We start from the raw sequence: 18,249 nt of genomic DNA on the forward strand, positions 1-18,249 counted from the left end.
TGTTTCAGGAAGAATAGGCATTCTGTCATATTTAATCATTAAAAGGAAGAAGAAAAAAAGCAAAGCATATTTTCTAAATAAAAAATACCAAAGGCAACTTCATGACTAAGTGTCTATTGGAGACAAAGTCTGATTGACCGGGGTTTCACAGTGGCTCCAATTGAAGATGAGGTTATTTACGTTAGTCTTGTGCTTGAGGAAGTTCGCTATAACTATCTTTTTTCCATTTTCTCAGCACAGATGATGAGCGATGAGCATTTCTTCGCTTTGTCTGGATGTGACATTCGAGGCGTGCGTGCCTCAGCACAGCTCCTTGACTGTGTTTTCCCTCACTCTTAGCCCCCAGTGTGTCTGCGCTAGGATTGGCCAGAGAGTCGGTGACTGGAGTTTTAGAGCTAAAATACCACATTCCTCACTGTCTTCTAGGCCAAATCTTTCTTCTACCCTCTTATTTTTTTGTGTACAGTACATCCAAACTGTGTTGTGTGGGTGTGAACCTTGAAATGTGTGACCCAGTTACAGTACATGATAGAAGCCAAGAGACAGAATTGACGATGAAAACTGCAACGAAACAGAATGTGATATGAGAGCACATGTATTTCTTAGTTCCATTGTTAATTCAAATAACTATTTTCTTTCAAAATGGACAATATCTCTGCAATATCTCTTGTGCCTCTTTGGTTAAAGTTCAAACCATGGCGTGTGTGGTTTTTCACGATCTAGCCCCTTCCTACCACTCTACCCCTTGTGAATCATGCTCTGCCTGGTGTGTAATCCAGAAAAATCAACTGCTTGTGATTCAACACACCCTGGTTCCAGAGCATCTCACCAGCACCTCATTCCCAGCAGGTGCTGCGTTGTGTAGAATTTATCTGTCTGTGTGTTTTTCTTCCCTGCTGGACAGTAATCTCTGTGAGGGTGGGCACCCAATTTATTCACCTCACTATTCACAGGATGGAGTTCTGCTGAGTCAGGTACCCTCGAGATGCTTGCTAAATAGGTTTGGAATTTAATCAAGTCCTCACTATGGCCTTGAACAGTCGTTTTCTCCCTTTTCTCCTGATATTTCTATACCTGGTACTGAAGTTCCAACCCCTGTGGGGCCACCTCAAGCCTTTTGCTGACTCTGAGACTTTGTGCCTCCCATTCCCTCTTCTTAAAATGTAGCCCAACCCCTGCGCGGTGTGCCACCTTCTTTGTGTGATAAATTCTAGTTGTCTTTCAAGATTCAGATCAAATTCCAGTTGCACATCTAAGCCTTCCCTGCACTGAGCATCCTTGTCTCCTTGCCATCCTTTCCTCTTCCTCCGTCATTCCTGTCCGTCCCAGCATTCGCCAGGGCACATTACCATCTTTCTATTAATGGGTCTCTCTCCCCTGCTGCAGTGGAGCACCTGCAGGGCAGGATGGGTGCTATCAATTTTTGAAACTTTTGCTAATTATTTAATTAAGAAATTACTATTTGAATTAAAAAACGAATATCTCTATCTCACAATCTCTACATAATGGGACAAAATAACCCCATTTGAAGGTCTCACCTGGCTGTGTTTTCTCCTATACTTTGTTTTTACCAAATTATGAGTTTTTTGAGTCCACTTTTAAAACCTTCTATTTGTTTGTTCCTATATATGTTAATTTGTCAAGTATGTTTTAAGGATTGACCGTATACTAATAACTGGGAATCGAAAAGTTTAATATTAAGACCTAGGCCCAGTTGCAGGAGGAGATGTTGGGGTGAAGGTTCCCAATACTTAATTAACAACAATTATTTAAACCCTTACTGTATTCACTCGCATCAATGAAAGGAAATGGTTATGACAAAAGCCATTTATTTTGAAAGATGTTAACCAAGGAAAGACACAGAAAGTTCTAGTGTGACCTACAGTTGCTCCTTACCATGCATTATCTGTGCCTCTTGAAGGAATACCGGGTAAAGAATATGAATAGATGTTGGCAAAATCCTAAGAATTCTTGCCAGTACGCCTCCTCTCCTGCCTACAGCAACTTTGGAGAGAATCCGTGGAGAGAGTGAGTGGGAGGCTGGAAAAAAGGGGTGTGTCACCTGCCTTTCCCACAGACCCTCAGGGCCACAGCAGAGACAGGAAAATGGTCTCCAGTTCCTGGACTCACACTAAATATGGGAAATAATTTAAAAACCAAGAGCAGTCCCAACAGGAATAGAGCATAGCCTCTGCCAGTGGAGAGAATCCTGAGAAAGGATGTTTAACAAAAGCTTGGCAGCGTGCAGGCTTGGATTACCCCAGGAGGCTTCCCCAGCCGAAGAGAAGTGACCCTTCTCAGCCCCCATCCCACTCTCTGTCATCTATCTCCATCATCTGTCTATCTCTATCATAGAGAAAAGTGGGTATTACAGCAATACCCCAGGCTTAAAATGCAGTCAGGAGGGAAAGATAAACAGTTATTACACCAGATGAAGAATGCATCAAGGAGAATTCTGCACTGAATCCCCTCCAGGTGGCGCTGGAGGCCTGATGGTGTAAGTAGTTCATTCAATACCAGTAAAAGTGGAGAAACATGGACTTCTGTCACAGGTGATGTGGAGTGGTCTGGGGCTACTGACTGGCCCAGAGTGCACTTCTGGTCCACCCATAATCACATCTTGGTAGATATCTTAGGTATCACTCTCTTGACCAAATAATAGGAAGGTGTTTATGCTTATCTTCTTTAAAAAAAAAAATTCCATCATTTATGCCATATTTTGGGAATTTTCTTCACTTTAAACTCTTTGTCATTTTTCAAATGTGGAAGATATTCCAATCAACAGTGTGTTCTGTATTCTAAGGATATATGTTGCTTTGAAATTTCTATTCTCTTTCCTATCCTACTGCGTTAGGTTGGGCAAACTAAAAAGAAACTTAGTCTTCTTTATTTATCTCCTTGAAAACACAGAGCAAGCCCCGGTCTGGGCTGCCTGCTGACTTTTCTGTACTGGTCATCTCCTGGTTTCCCAAAGGCACAGCCCACACTCTACATCCTGTCCAATACTTCCCAAACATTGTTCTCTTTCAGAGATGTCCTCGTTCATCCAGCCAATATATCTCTCCCTTCTGATCCTGGGACACCTACATCTTCTAAAATGCTTATATTAAATAAATAGGAAAAAATGGACTATTTAAATGTTGGACAATACATGCTTTTTCTATTCCATATTCTAGATCTCACGAGTCATTCGTACTCCCCGGGGAAATGCCCTCCTGGTTGGAGTGGGTGGATCGGGAAAGCAGAGCCTGACAAGGTTGGCTTCTTTCATTGCTGGCTATACTTCCTTCCAGATCACTCTGACAAGGTAACAAGCTTTCACTTTAATTAACCTGAAATAGATTTTGATAGCAGGTTCTCAGAGGCCACCTGATGTTAAGAATGCGTTTTTCTTATACATAAGGGATCATAATAGTTTTCCTTCTTACATGTTGACTTGTCATCTTCTCCTTTCAACCTCTGTCATGGACCATGAAAATTTCACATTAATAATTTGCTTTTGAAGCATTTCAGCCTCTCTTTGCAATGAAGAACTTCCTCACTGTTTTTCTGTTATGCATGGTATAAGTATTATGAGTATTCCTTTTGTGCATTTCAGGAGAAATTTATCCCTACTAAATATTAATTCAGATTTCAAGAATGTTAATAAACTAGGAGAATAGATGAAAAACTTATATAGATTTACTCATTTATACATTTAAAAATATTTATTGAACACCAACTGTGTATCAGTCACTGGCTTGTGGCCGGGGAGTACATGGTAAGCAAGGTACACCTGCCCGTGTCATCATGGAGTTTACGTTATGGACAGACAACCGGATAACTCATTCAGTGAGGTGTGATATGTGGGGGCTCTCTATGAAAAGGAAATAAATGCAGGCCAGATTCTATTGAAATATGAGAGAGAGACTCCTAAGCTAGTCTAAGGGATGGTCAGAAAAGGCTTCCTGGAAGAAGAGATGTTTAAACTGAGACTTGAATATGAGCAGGATTTATCTCAGGGAAGAGGAGCGGTAAAGAATGTTCTAGACAAAACGATGAACACATATGAAGTCACAATTGAGGCCGTGGAAGACATTAAATATGGCTAGGTGTACAGCGTAAAGTGGAAGATGGGAAAGGAAGGGAAATGGAGGCCTTTGAAGGTGTGATAAGGAATCTGGACTTCATTCTAGACCAATAGGAAACTGTTAATGAGTTACCACTAGGGAGGGCATGTCAGATTTGTATGGACAGAAAATGGATGGAAGGAGCTGAGCTGGAATAGTTATTAGGCTGTCTCAGGGATTTGGGCAAGAGATGATGGTGTCCCAAGTGGTAGCAGTGAGAATGGAGAAATGAAGACAGATTCAAGAGATGGTTAGGAAGTTGGAGCTTTTGGGCTTGGTTCACCCTGGTTCTATCTGGGGAAACTAGACGGTGCTGGAACTCATCAAGATGGGGAACCTCAGATGGGAGGTCGTCGGATAGATTTGTGTAGTGCTGGGAGAATTAGGAAGTGAGAACTCAACATGAAGACATAAGCAGGGGTGATTCAGAGAGGCTAACCTGAATTTCATGATTAAGCAAGAGAAGATTCGAAGCAAAGGACCAGTTTGGGAAGTTTATTTCGGCTGAAAATTATTAGATGTTAATTTCCAGGTGTGGGAGCACACTGCCTCAATAAAAACATCTTCTGACTCCTCTCTCTATGATAAACTAATTCCTAGCCTATTGGGCATAGACGTAGAGCTTTGTCTTGGCCCAATAAGGTAAAACATCCAACTGATCTGTCTCATTGATGGGGTGCATAGTCACCCGCTAGGACAAAGGTTGAAAATTATTAAACATTGGGTTTGGAGATCTAGATATTCAAGTTGCTGTTGTTAGACTTTTATTTGGTCTGAATTATAGGGTTCTGCTTAGAGAATAAATCCAATAAATACCTTGTGTATAATTCTTTTAGTTTGTGGATAGAAGCAGAGTTAGATTAAAAATAACCCATATAGGAAAGAGATTGGACTCTGAGAGTTTTGATCCTAATGTTTGTATAAAACCTTATAGTTTTCAAAGCACTTTTCCATGCACTTGTTAATATGATCTTTAAAAGAACTTTATGGGTTAGCACGGCATATAACATTAGCCTGTCTTACAGCTGAGACTCAGAAAGGCTATAACTTGTCTGAAATCCCCACTCTCCCTGGGAATGACATGATATTTCTGGTTTCTGGTCTGGCTTGACCTTTTGCACCACACTGCCTCAATAAAAACATCTTCTGACTCCTCTGTCTATGATAAACTAATTCCTCAGCATGTCATACTGGGAATGCTTCATTACTGATGGAAAGAAGGGTCAAGGCCTCCTTGCCTTCTCATAGCCTTCAGGAGACCATCCTACTGCATAAGCCTTTGCACAGCCATGTGGCCAAGGCTCAGGAAGCAAGAGCCTCGCTTTTGGGAAGCACAGCCATTTGTTAGATAACTCAAGTCATATTATTTGAGGCAGCGGGGTCCTTGATCCAGGGGACTGGGCTGGAAGTTTTCCCCATATCCTGAGAAATTGGGGTGAGTTATTTTCCTTTGTCTTTTTTTTACAGGGGACTGTGTCTTTAAACTTCTTGTCTAATTTCTCAGATCTCACTTCTCTAGAAGTCTTCTTAAAATATTGATGCAGGCTAGTGGTATTTCTGGTTCTAGGGTTTAGGTTTTAGATGTTAAAAAAGCACAAAGCGTAGAAGTTAAATATTTAGTAGCTTTTAAAAAATCAGAAGGCCATTTGCTCTTGTGCTCTGAACTCTGACTTTATTTAATGACACAAAATTCAGATAATAATTTAGTAAGTGTGACTTCCAGGATTGGAATATCTTTATTTTCACTTTTGGAAGTAATGGGTTACTCTATGTTGGGACCTCTCTAACATTTTGTGATTGAAAGCTGACTTCCACCGAAGGATTGCTTTTGACAATGCAAGAAGGTTTAGAGAGGGATGTCCCATAACGTTTCTAGCTATTGTACGACGGTGTACTGGATGCTCAGCAAACCCTCTCACGTGGGATCCAACGATGCAATGAAAATAATTGTGTTAGGGGATGAAGAGTGCACCATTTATAATAGGGCATCTCCCTCACCCCGTGTAATAAAGGCGTGAAATGATTTAGTTTAGTTTCATTTAATTTATGAGGTATCTTCTAAAATATCGTTGCAGGTGGGTGCTTAGCAAATATTCCCATTTGACTTCTCTATTATCAGTCCTGACAAATATTTTCAAAATGAGACATGTACACATTCAGATGACATTTGTGGTAAAAATTATATTTTTGTTTCAGGTTGACTTTTCACTTTCAATTTTTTGCGTGTGGAAGAAAATTCATTATAAAGTTTCAGAAAATGTGGAGTTTTAAAAATCAATTTTATCTTTGCAAGTAAATGTAATGTTACTTGACTTGCTGTTAACTAGACTTACTGTGGTGATAATTTTGCAATATGGACAAATATCAAATCAGCACACCTGAAACTAATATAATGTCCTATGTTAATTCTACCTCAATTAAAAAAATAGTTTTTGACTTTAGTGAACAGCAAAGTACTCAGAACTTAACTAAGATGGTGCACCTCTGTTACTCCCAAAGCAATAGATATTAGAAACTGAAAGAAAAAAAAATCAATTTCATCTTCGTAAGTAAATATAATGAACCAGTAACACTCACATACAATAAAATACCTATCTGATGGAACAATATCAGCTTTTTTTGGTTAACTAAATGGCATAAAGCATTGTGATAAGGATCTGTCCTTCTTTTCAAGGTAGTTTAGCTAATGACACAATGGCCTTATTTTTTAGATCCTACAACACATCGAATCTGATGGAAGACCTGAAGATTTTGTATAGAACAGCGGGTCAGCAAGGCAGAGGAGTCACTTTTATTTTCACAGACAATGAGATTAAGGACGAGTCATTTTTGGAATATATGAACAATGTTTTATCATCGGGGGAGGTAGGAGCTCACTAATTCTTCATGTGTTTTGTCTCTTCTGTTTCCCTCCAACATTAGAGCTGTCTATATTTCCTTCTATTTGAGTTTTGGATAAGTGCTGTTATTAAGGATTAGGTGATCACTATGAAGGAAGGCTTTTTCTATCGAGTTTTTGGAGAGTAAAACTCCCAATCAAAATGTGGAGCTATGCATTTAAAATGTCAATGAATACTCCAAATGACAAGTGAAAAAACACAAGAGGGAGGTTACAAGGAAAGCTGATTGGCTTCTTGATATATCCATTTAACCCCTTAGAGGGCTACGACTTTTCAGTTAATAAAATTGTTTGTGTATTTTAAAATGTGTCTCATCTTGAAGACTTTTGGTTAATTTTGTGAAGGTGAGTTTGAGAACACAAATGGAGGAAAGACCATATATGTACTCAGCTATATATTTCAATCTGTTGTCACGTGCCTGTACCGAATTTGAATGTCTGCACTTCTCTTTTAGGTCTCCAACCTATTTGCTCGTGATGAAATTGATGAAATCAATAGTGATCTCATATCCGCCATGAAAAAAGAATACCCCAGGCGCCCTCCGACCAATGAGAACCTGCATGACTACTTCATGAGTCGGGTCCGACAGAACCTTCACATTGTGCTCTGCTTTTCACCAGTTGGGGAGAAATTCCGAAATCGAGCTTTGAAGTTCCCCGCCCTTATTTCAGGATGCACCATTGACTGGTTCAGCCGATGGCCTAAGGATGCCTTAGTTGCTGGTTAGTGTGGTGGAAATTTTTATGTCAGAGTTTCTGGTTTACAGTCTTTGTTTATTTACGTTCTGTGCTCTTTGCCTTCTCTGGACTGGGTTGAGCCAAAAGTCACTTTGTCCAATGTTTGAGGATTTTTGCAAGGTTGTGCTCTTTCTCATTTGGTAGCTAATTTTTCTCAGAGCATGGTTATCAGAGAATGAGATCTTCAGTCCGTTACCCCTTGGAATAATGTACAGTGATTCTCGTCTTTTCAGAGATGCCTGAAGACTTTTTCTCAGTTGGATCCCCAGGCAGGTTCTGGGATGTCACAGGAAGGCACTGAGGTTTTAACATCTTTGATAGTGTTTGTGTTATTTTTTACGTAGGTTGGTTAACCTCAAAGTAGTTGAAGCCAGGAGTCTCTTGGACATTTCCTTCTTGTGGCTGCAGTGCTGGAAATCAAAGAGGAAATCTTATCCAGCTATCCTCTGATGGTTTTGTCTCCTTGAAAAGGATGTTACCCACAATGTTCTATGGCTGGAGTCCTTGCTTCTGTCTAATCTTTCATCCTATGGAATGTTAATGCTACTGTTACTCTGTAAATGACACTGATCATAAAAGTAGTGTAGACGTTAGAGATCATTCATGTAGTTTATGCTTTTTTCAGCTTTTGGTGAGAAATTATCTGTGAATTATTTAAATGATATAAAAGTTCCCTTGATTCAGGGCAGTGGCTTTCAAACATTTTGTCTGATCATTGTGTTTTAATAATAATTAAGAAGTGTCTTGTTTACCAGGAAAACCTTACAGGTAGCCCTAAGAGATAAAACAGTGAAAAGTGGAGGGGAGGAAGGATTCTGGAGCTTTGCCCTCTCACCTCACCCTACTCCTGCCACTCGCACACCTGCCTTTCCAGCTCTGTGGTACCCAGTGAAAGAATGACTGATTAGCCCGTCTCCTGCCCTTTAGATGGAGAAACTGGGGAGAGTGAAGCTGAGGGAATTGTCAGAGGTTCAAGAAGCCAGCAGCATCAGCATTGGGGCTAGAGCCCAGATGTATATAGATGTATGTATGTATTTGTCTATGTATGTATATATGTATATATCCATTTTTTAACAAACTCTTATCCACTGGGGAAGTTTTGTTCTCAACCCACTACTGTTGGCGATAGTTTTTCCAATTTGTGGCTTTTAAACACAGAATGTTTTAATATATTCAAAGTACAAATGTACAGTTTTCTCTTTTGTATTCAAGGTTTGAGAAAAGACCAGTGATTTAAAATTCTAAGTTCTATTAAAATGTAACTACAACTAAGGGTAAAACTTTAAAATCCTTGAAGTAGGATATAAATGCAGAGCACAAAATGACAATATTTAGAGCTGTATTAAAGTTTACTATGAAATACAGTTTTGCATCACTTATTAATGGGGATACGTTCTGAGAAACACATCATTAGGCGATTTCATCATTGTGCGAACATCATAGAGTATGCTCATATGAAACTAGATGATATAGCCTACTACACACCCAGGCTATATGGTAGTAAAATTATGAGACCACGATTGTATATGTGGTCTGTCCTTGACTGAAACATTGTAATGTGGCATGTGTGATAATTAGTATGCAAGTACTTTGTAAAATATCATGTAAGATGTTATTATTAACCATAAAAATAATTTCAGGTGACAAACTGTAAATACCATAATTAAGATGATTTAACTTAAATATAGAGCCCTTCCAGCCAAGTCCCTATTTCGGTCATCCCTCCTATAACAGGATGAATGTCTTATTGATCTTTCCTTTGTTAATTTCTCACAAATCTGCCCCATTATTTTAAATCTCATGGCGTCAACCCAAGCCAAGATTACGTGGAAGACAGGAAAACTTTCATTTCTCTGTCCTCAGTTTCTAGCAAGTCTCCTGACCTTTGTGCCTGCATCTATTTGCTCATTTATTCGGAACATATTTATTGAACTTTATAGTATTTATTGAGCCAGGCTTATTGGAAGGCAGGGCAGACTCCTTTCTTCGCTCTAGATTCTCTTCCCAAGAAAACTCATACTCACCTCCCATGTATTAATGTCTCATCAATTTTTATCTCTAGTCTGGTCTGTCCTCTGGCTTGAAGTCTGTGCGCTCAGCTGCCTGGTTCACACATTCTCATGGATGTTTCACAGGCTCTTTAAACTCAAAATGTCTAAAACTGGACTGTTCTCCATTGGTCTCCCTCTCTCAGGAGGTCTCACCATCGTCCATCGGGCTGTATGGTCAGAGGGCTCTTTGTCTTTTGCGCTTCTCATTCCTTCAGCTCTCAAGGGTACTCCATTATCAGGTCTTGTCGACTTTGTCTTGTAAATATTGGTGGAATCTATCCAACTCTTTCGCCTTCACTGACATCCTGGGCTAAGCTATCATTGTCGCTCACCTGGAAAAACCCAGATAGCTTTCTAATGATCTCTCCTCCTCTTTCACCTGTCTCCCATTCATTTCACATTGCTGACAGAATAATGATAAAAACACAAACTCAATCACATTGCTTTCTATTTAAACCTTTCATGTCCTCCATGTCCTCTCATTGCTCCTAGGAAAAAGGTCCACGATCTCTGGCATGGCCTTCAAGGCTGGGATGAGCTGGCTCAGCCTACTTCTCCAGCTGCACCTGAGGTCACTTTTTCTTCCTGCTCTGTTCTCCTCAATCCTTGAACATGCACTTTTTCTTCCCACGCACTGCCCTCCTCCTCCCATCCTCCCTGCATCCTCCTCCCTTTGCCTGGGTAATGCTGGCTCAACTGAATGTCACTTCCTTCAGGAGACTGTCCCCTGATGCCCCTTTCCCCCACTAAGCCTCTTCCCCTGTTATCCATTTCACAGTATCTTGTGTGCTGTTTCTTCCTGGGACTAACCACAGTTTGCAATTTATATGGTTACTTGTGTGATTTATTTGATTAATGCTTGTCTGTCCTACTAGACTAAAAACTCAATGGGATCAAGGACTTCATATCTTTTGTTCACAATTTCAGCAACTACCATGTTGAATGAATGAATCAGTCTGTCAAAATTGATCATCCTTCCGTAATATGACCTTAACTTACTTGCAATCATCAAGAATGTTCTCTCCTATCCTCTTTATCTAAGTTCCAAAGCTTAATCAAGACTCACCACTTCTTTTGCTCTTCCTTTGTTCACTTAGGAATATTTAAATTTTTTCTCCTTTCTTGGACCTCCTGTGTCTGTAGAAGTTAAACTTTACATAATGCACCTGGACATTTAAATCTTTTTAAACCTTTTGATAACCAGTAAGCTTTTGTGGTTATAACATCTCTAGTCTAGTCTAGTAAGTATTTACAGCTTGCATACTATGTGAATATTTAGTACCAGGATATTCACAGTAGTGGATGAAATAATTATAAGACACGAGACAGAGCTCCTTTCTTTAATAAGTGTAAAATCTTGTTTGGAAAACCAGCATCTACACCTAATACTAACCTGCCTTAGGTTGTTATGCAAGAATACCATCCATGGGTATTGGAAGTACTTAATTCACTTAGTGATTTAAGTATGATTTGTTCTTTTTAGAAAATTAGCAACAAGTTTTCTAGAAAAACCATCATTTAAGTTGCCTTCAGGATGCTGATTCTAAATTAAATTATTATCTCCAGCCACATCAATAAGGAAATATATCATTTTGTTTGTGTTAACATATTTATTTAGGTTAAGATAAATATTTCCCATAAAAGCATTGTTATATATTTTTCGAATTTATTTATTTATTCCTTAAGATGCATTTTATTAAACCATTTTTTGAGGTATGAATGACATGCAAAGAGCTGTACATATTTAATGTATACAACTTGATAAGTTTAGATATAAGTATACATCTGTGAAACCATCACCATAATCTATGCCATAAACATATCCATCACCTCCAAAAGGTTCCTCCTGACTTCTTTAATGATGATAACGATGATGATTTGGTGATAAGGACACAACATGAAATCTACCCTCAGAAAAATTTTAAGTATACAATGCAGTATTGTTACCTATAGACACTATACTGTACAGAAGATCTCTAGGACTTATTCATTTTATATAACTGATACCTTTTGACTAATACCTCCCCCTGTCCCCCTCCTCCCATCCCCTAGCATCCACCATTCTATTCTCTGTTTCTATGATTTGACTATTTTAGTTTCCTTATATAAGGGGTATCCTGTAGTATTTGTCTTTCTGATCTGGCTTATTTCACTTAGGATAATGTTCTCCAGGTTCACCCATGTTGTTGCAAATGGCAGAATTTCCTTCTTTTTTTAAGTCTGAATAATATTTCATTGTACGTATGTACAACATTTTCCTTATCTGTTCATCCACTGATGGATGTTTAGGTTGCTTCCATGTCTTGTCTATTGTGAATAATGCTGCAATGAACGTGAGCTTGCAGATATCTCTTCAGGAACTTGATTTCAATTTCTTTGAATATATACCCAGAAGTGGGATTGGTGGATGATATGGTAGTTCTATTTTTAATTTTTCAAGGAACCTCATACTGTTTTTCATAGTGACTGTGCCAATTTACATTCCCACCAATAGTGTGCAAGGGTTCCCATTTCTCTATATCCTGGCCAACTCTTGTTATCTTTTGTTTTTCTTGAGACTAGCCATCCTAACAGATGTGAGGTGATATCTCATTGTAGTTTTGATTTACATTTACCTAACGATTAGTGATGTTGAGCACATTTCATATACATGTTGGCCATTTGTATGTCTTCTTTGGAGAAATATCTATTCATTTTTTTTTGCCCATTTCAATCAGGTTACTTACTTTTTTGCTCTTGAGTTGTAGGAATTCCTCCTGTAATTTGGACTTTAACTGTTTATCAGGTTTGCAAATATTTTCTCCCATTCCGTAAGTTGCCTGTTCATTTGTTGATCATTTCCTGTGCTGTGCGTGAGCTTTTTAGTTTCATGTAGTCTCACTTGCCTATTTTGCTTTTCTTGCTTGTGCTTTTGATATCACATCCAAAAAATTATTTCCAAGACCAATATCAAAAAACTTTTCCCCTATGTTTTATTCTAGGAGTTTTACCCTTTCAGGTCTTATGTTTAAATCTTTAATCTGTTTTGAGTTGATTTATTCATTTGCATGTGGATATCCAGTTTTCCCAACACTATTTATTGAAGAGACTATCCTTTCCTCATTGAGTATTCTTGGCATCCTTGTCAAGGTCAGTTGACTATATATATGTGGGTTTGTTGCTAGACTCCCTATTCTGTTCCATCGGTCTATGTGTCTGTTTTTATGCCAGTACCATAATGTGTTTGTTTCTATAGGATTGTTATATATTTTGAAATCAGGATGTGATTCTGATTTGGTCTTGCTCAAACTTGCTTTGCCTATTTGGGGTCTTTTGTGGTTCCATATGAATTTTAAGATTTTTCTTTTCTATTTCTGTAAAAAATGTCATTGGAATTTTGATAGGGATTACATTAAATCTGTAGATTACTTTGGGTAGTATGGACATTTTAACAATATTAATTCTTCCAACCCGTAAACATGTGATGTCTTTCCATATATTTGTCTAATTTCTTTCATTAGTGTTTTATAGTTTTCAGTGTACCGGTCTTTTCCTCCTTGGTTGAGTTTATTCCTAAGCATTGTATTCTTTTTGAAGCTAATGTAAATTGGCTTGTTTTCTTAATTTCCTTTTTTTAGATAGTTCGTTGTTTTTGTTTAGAGTATTTTTCTAATGTAAAGATACGCAGAAGGAGCCAGGTATCCTCCCCTTTATCCCACACATAGCACAAATACTAGATTTTGTAGTATTTTAATAACTATACTGCTTTTGAAAAAAAGTGGGTTTTTTATATGTATGAATTTAAATTGACTGAATCTCTTGATGAACGTTTAAAGAAAACTATACTTTGTTTTATGTTGTAAAGTCCTTGTCCTTCCCAGCATTTAGTAATCTTTATTTTGGCACATCTTTGTTTTTAGCTTTATATGGAATTGTTTTGAGTTAATTCTTTCTAAAATCTGTATTATTTTCATTGTGCTGGTCTTGTATTTCTTCATGAATCTCCGTGATTCCAAGTCAGTAGTAAGTCAATTAACTTCATTTAGATTTCTCCAAGGTAAAGAGAATTATTAATGTTCTTCTAGATTCCATTTTAAATCAGTACTGTTGTTAAAATAGTCCATCCTCACTTGGAAAAAAGTTTCAACGAGATCAGTAGCATATATATGGCATATGTATTGTTTTCAAAGAAGGTCGTTTTAATTATGTAAATAAAATGGCTCTCTTTGAAAATTGCTTGATTTATACTCTACAAGATTTTAGTCTCATAACTTAGCCACCAACTGCTTCTGCAGCTGCTCACAACTAGTGATGTAGCATAAAGAGAAATGAAGCAATTGCACACAGTAACCCCTCAGAAAGTAATACCAAAAACGATACTTCCCTCTGTTAAAGAACAAAATTCAACCGAGTAAATTTGAAGGTCTAATTGGTTTTATTAGGCAATTCATGAATTGGGCAACATCTCATCTAGCAAGCAGAGGATACTCTGACAGGTTGTACAAAATGGAAGGTTTTTATAGGAAGAAGGGTGGGGCAAGGGAGCTATTAGCAAAAGAAAAGAAGGGATTATTTGGGGCCAGGACTTCTTCTCTTTGAGGGGAAAGGAATGCAAGGGTTTTATCATGTGGATTGTCTCCCATTACCCTGGGGGTTGGAGAGGACCTACGTGACAGATCACCTCATTGGTACGGATCAGAAAATTCCAGACTGGTTGATTAAGATTATATTTCTGGGAGAGGTTGAAACTGCAATCAAGTTTTGGTTTGCTGTGATGAAGGTCATTTTGAGCCTGTTATTTTTTTTTAGCATTACCTTTTCCCTGAAAAATTGGTATATTTTCTTTATGAAGCACGTTAGTCAGTAGATATTTTTGACTTTTGGGCTTCAATTAAAAATATTTGTTTAGTACTCCAAAGATTCTACCTGGTTTGGTTCTATTTGAATTTGTAAACCAACGTGATCTGGACTTTGCTGTTCGTTATCCTTGGGTTGGAATTCCAACTCTGTAACCAGAGGCAAACTCTCTATGCCTCATTTTACTTGTATGTAAAACGTACATAAAAGTGTCCATCACTTAGGATTTTATAAGGATTAACTGATAAAGTTTTATAATTTAGGATCTACCAAGATTAGTCACGCTTGCCGTCTGAATGTGTCAGTTAAGAATGTGTTTGACTGTAAGAGAAAACCAGATAAATAGTGGTTTAAACAAGTAGGGCTGTTTTTTGTTTTCTTTTTTCTGTTAGCAAGAAAAAGCAGAGATGCACAGTCTAGGACCATGCCATTGGGGATCTCACTCCTTCTACCTTGCTGTCATCCTTGGGATGTGGCTCTTTTCCTCTAGGCACAAGATGGCGGCTGGATCTCAAGGCATCATGTCTGTAGGCGCCTCATGAAGCTTTGCCTTTTATTTCAGGACAGGATCTTCCCCAGGAACTTTTGACTACATGTCATTGGCCACAATGGGGTCGCCCCTAGTTACAAGAGAGTCTGGGGAGTCAAAGAGTTTTAGTTGGGTATATTGATACTCTGAACAAAATTGGGATTCTTTTAGTAACGAAGAGAGGGGATGGATACTAGATAGGGAGCTAATGTACCTTCCTCACTTTGTTACCTCAGTTCTTTGAATCCAAATGAAGTAGAAATTCTAGGACACCAAAATTCAGGGACTCAGCCCAGTGTCCTCCTTTCTGACCCACACATACCTCACCTTATTCCCCATCAAGTGACGTGAACATACAGTACCAGGGTATAACTCACACCAATCTCAGACATCAGCCTGAAGGTGGGCCCCCAAACTGGCCTTGCATCCTCAGGGACTGGATGTTGAAGATGACAGAAGGGTTTTCCATGGCCTCTTGTCTGAGTCTCAGCAGGCTTGGGTCACTCTTAGAGGAAGTGATCTGATTCTTTTTATAACCTTTCCTGCATCAGAGATTGCGGGTCTGTGGAGAAACATACTTCAAATCCATCCCATTTTTATTTTCTTTGACTTTTTGGAGAGACAAAAAGACAACTTGCCACATAAGAAAAAAGTCACTATTATTGATACTCTCTCTTCACATAAGAAGGAAAAAAGTCATTGCATAGTAATTACAAGGAAGTTTTTGCAAAGTGGGGACTTCCCTGAGGATGTCCCGTAATGCCAAGTAAAGTGCTGAGTATTATGCCTGGTACATAGTGAATATTACAGCCATTGTGGTTAACACCTACAAAAAATTTGTCACAGACAAGAATTGTTCCTATGTTTCCATTAACCAGACTTAAACTTCCTAGAATTTTAACTGTTCTTTATAGTGGTTTCTTAATGCATGTGAGAAAAATGACTTCTGAGTGTCTTAATTTATTATTATTTATAAATTACTGATTTATAAATTATTAATTGCCTTTCAGTGTATATGATAAACTATGTTAAATAAACTGATAAATGGTCTCTATTATTTACACAGATGTAAACACTACCCCACAATTACTGTACTAAGAACTTACTTTAGTGATCAATTACTAATGGTGAAAAGATACCATTTTTTATTTATTTGCCCACTGTTACCTGATAGGTTTGCTCACTTGATTCTTTCTCTTTCTCTCCCTTTTTATTGGCCATATTTCTATTTGCAACTTTTATATACATTATTCAATACTTTTTAAGTAAATGCATAGGCCATTTTTTCTGAGATACATAGAGAGGGTTGTAATAATTTTTAACTGCCTTATGCACAACCCTTGTCAATTCCATGGGGTTGAGACCAAGTTTCATACAACTCTTTCGCTCCATGGCACCCATCACAGTGGTGGATGTGTAACAGACACCCAGTATGTATGTGGTGATTGATTAGCTCGGACTTTGTGGCCTATTCTGATAATAGGAAATACTGTCTTAGGATTGGTCCCATATTTGGCGCTGTTAGGACGATAAAGGTCTGCAACAGGAGATCTTAACCCAAACATTTTTAAAGGATGCTATAAATTTGAATTGACCACAAATGGCTAGCTACCACATTTGAGAACAAGATGGCCCAGGCATAAAGAAGTTTAGTGATGAACATTCCACATGCCAAGTGTAGTCACAGCCTAGGGGAATTAAGGGTATGTCAGGTTCTGGGTAAAAAATAAATAAGTGAGATTCTTAAATATGAGTACCAAGTTGGCACTGATTTCTGAGTTATTTGTACCACTTTTGTTCTTATGTAAACTGTAAAACAGGCTGGCTGACAGCCAGAACCTACAGTTGCGTCAAAGAGAATTCTCTGTGTAAGTACGAGAAAACAAAGAATGATGATAGGCTTACAATCTGTTATAGTTTTGTACATGAAAGGGAAAAGAAAATTGTTGATATCATAGTCTTGGGGCCAAAAACACTGACATCTATCTACCTAACTGGGGCTATAAAAATGGTACGCAGTCCTAAGAATTGTCTGTCTTTTAAAAATAGCCAGTTAATTTTTAAAGTGGTAATTGATGTTCATATTTCACAGGCTGTCATCTTTCTTCTTTCTAGTGTCTGAACACTTCCTCTCTTCCTATGACATTGACTGCAGTTTGGAAACCAAGAAGGAAGTGGTCCAGTGCATGGGCTCCTTCCAGGATGGGGTAGCTGAGAAGTGTGTTGATTACTTCCAGAGATTCCGACGTCCTACCCATGTGACGCCCAAATCGTACCTCTCCTTTATTCAGGGCTACAAGTTCATATATGGAGAAAAGCATGTGGAAGTGCGAACTCTGGCCAACAGGTAGATGTGAAGTTAAAATATAAAGGTATTTTAAAGCAGTGACTCTCAGCTGGGGGCAAATTTACTCCTAGTGGACATTTTGCAATGACTGGGGACATTTTTTTTTGTTACAACTCAGATGACAGGGGGCAGAGGGGTGTCCCGGGTATCAAATGAGTAGAGGTCAGGGATGCAGAGTGCACAGGACAATCCTCCACAGCAAAGAATTATCCAGCCCAAAATGCCAATAGTGCTGAGGCTGAAGAACCCTCCTCTTGGGCCTATCCAAAGGATTATCCCATGGTTGCTAGGGAATTTATTGTTGCCCAATGGGATAAAATGTTGCCAGGTTTTTATCTGGCCTACCACTTTCTATAACACTGGATGAAGTAATGATAGAAATAACAGACCTGGAAGGGAGTTGAGAGTACAGACATCCCCTCTCCCTCCTCTCCTCTCTCTCGCCACACTTTCTGAGTGGCTGGGATAGAAGAGTCTGGCTGATGCTTACGTTCACTGCATAGTAAACGAAGTTTGGTTCCACATTTCTCTGCTCTGCCCTGCTCTTTTCTGAACACTTATATCTTCTGCCTGAATATGGCCCATATCAGCCTGGGTTGCTGCATAAGGGACCCCTGGGTGGGTGATTGGACTGAGTGACTCTGAGGGCTCCATCTTTAAGATCACATTCTTTCAGGTCACGCAGGCAGCTAGTCCCTTCACGAGGCTGTTCTGATGGCTTTAAGTTTGTTTCTTTTCTT

The 18,249-nt window shown here is 38.6% G+C and overlaps 1 protein-coding gene across 5 annotated transcripts in view; it reads left to right on the forward strand.

The window, feature by feature from the left end:
• The window catches only part of DNAH5 (dynein axonemal heavy chain 5), a 268,608-nt gene that overhangs the window by 178,254 nt on the left and 72,105 nt on the right, over positions 1–18,249 (forward strand). For all 5 annotated transcript variants that reach the window (XM_044779484.2, XM_070519860.1, XM_070519859.1 and 2 more), the window contains 4 exons: positions 3,177–3,307; positions 6,821–6,974; positions 7,464–7,731; positions 17,278–17,509. In XM_044779484.2, coding sequence (XP_044635419.2) covers positions 3,177–3,307; positions 6,821–6,974; positions 7,464–7,731; positions 17,278–17,509 — 785 coding nt within the window. The remainder of the gene's footprint in view (positions 1–3,176; positions 3,308–6,820; positions 6,975–7,463; positions 7,732–17,277; positions 17,510–18,249) is intronic.

This window comes from Equus asinus, chromosome 10 (genome assembly GCF_041296235.1).
Source record: "Equus asinus isolate D_3611 breed Donkey chromosome 10, EquAss-T2T_v2, whole genome shotgun sequence".
In the NCBI taxonomy this organism is placed as follows: Eukaryota; Metazoa; Chordata; class Mammalia; order Perissodactyla; family Equidae; genus Equus; species Equus asinus.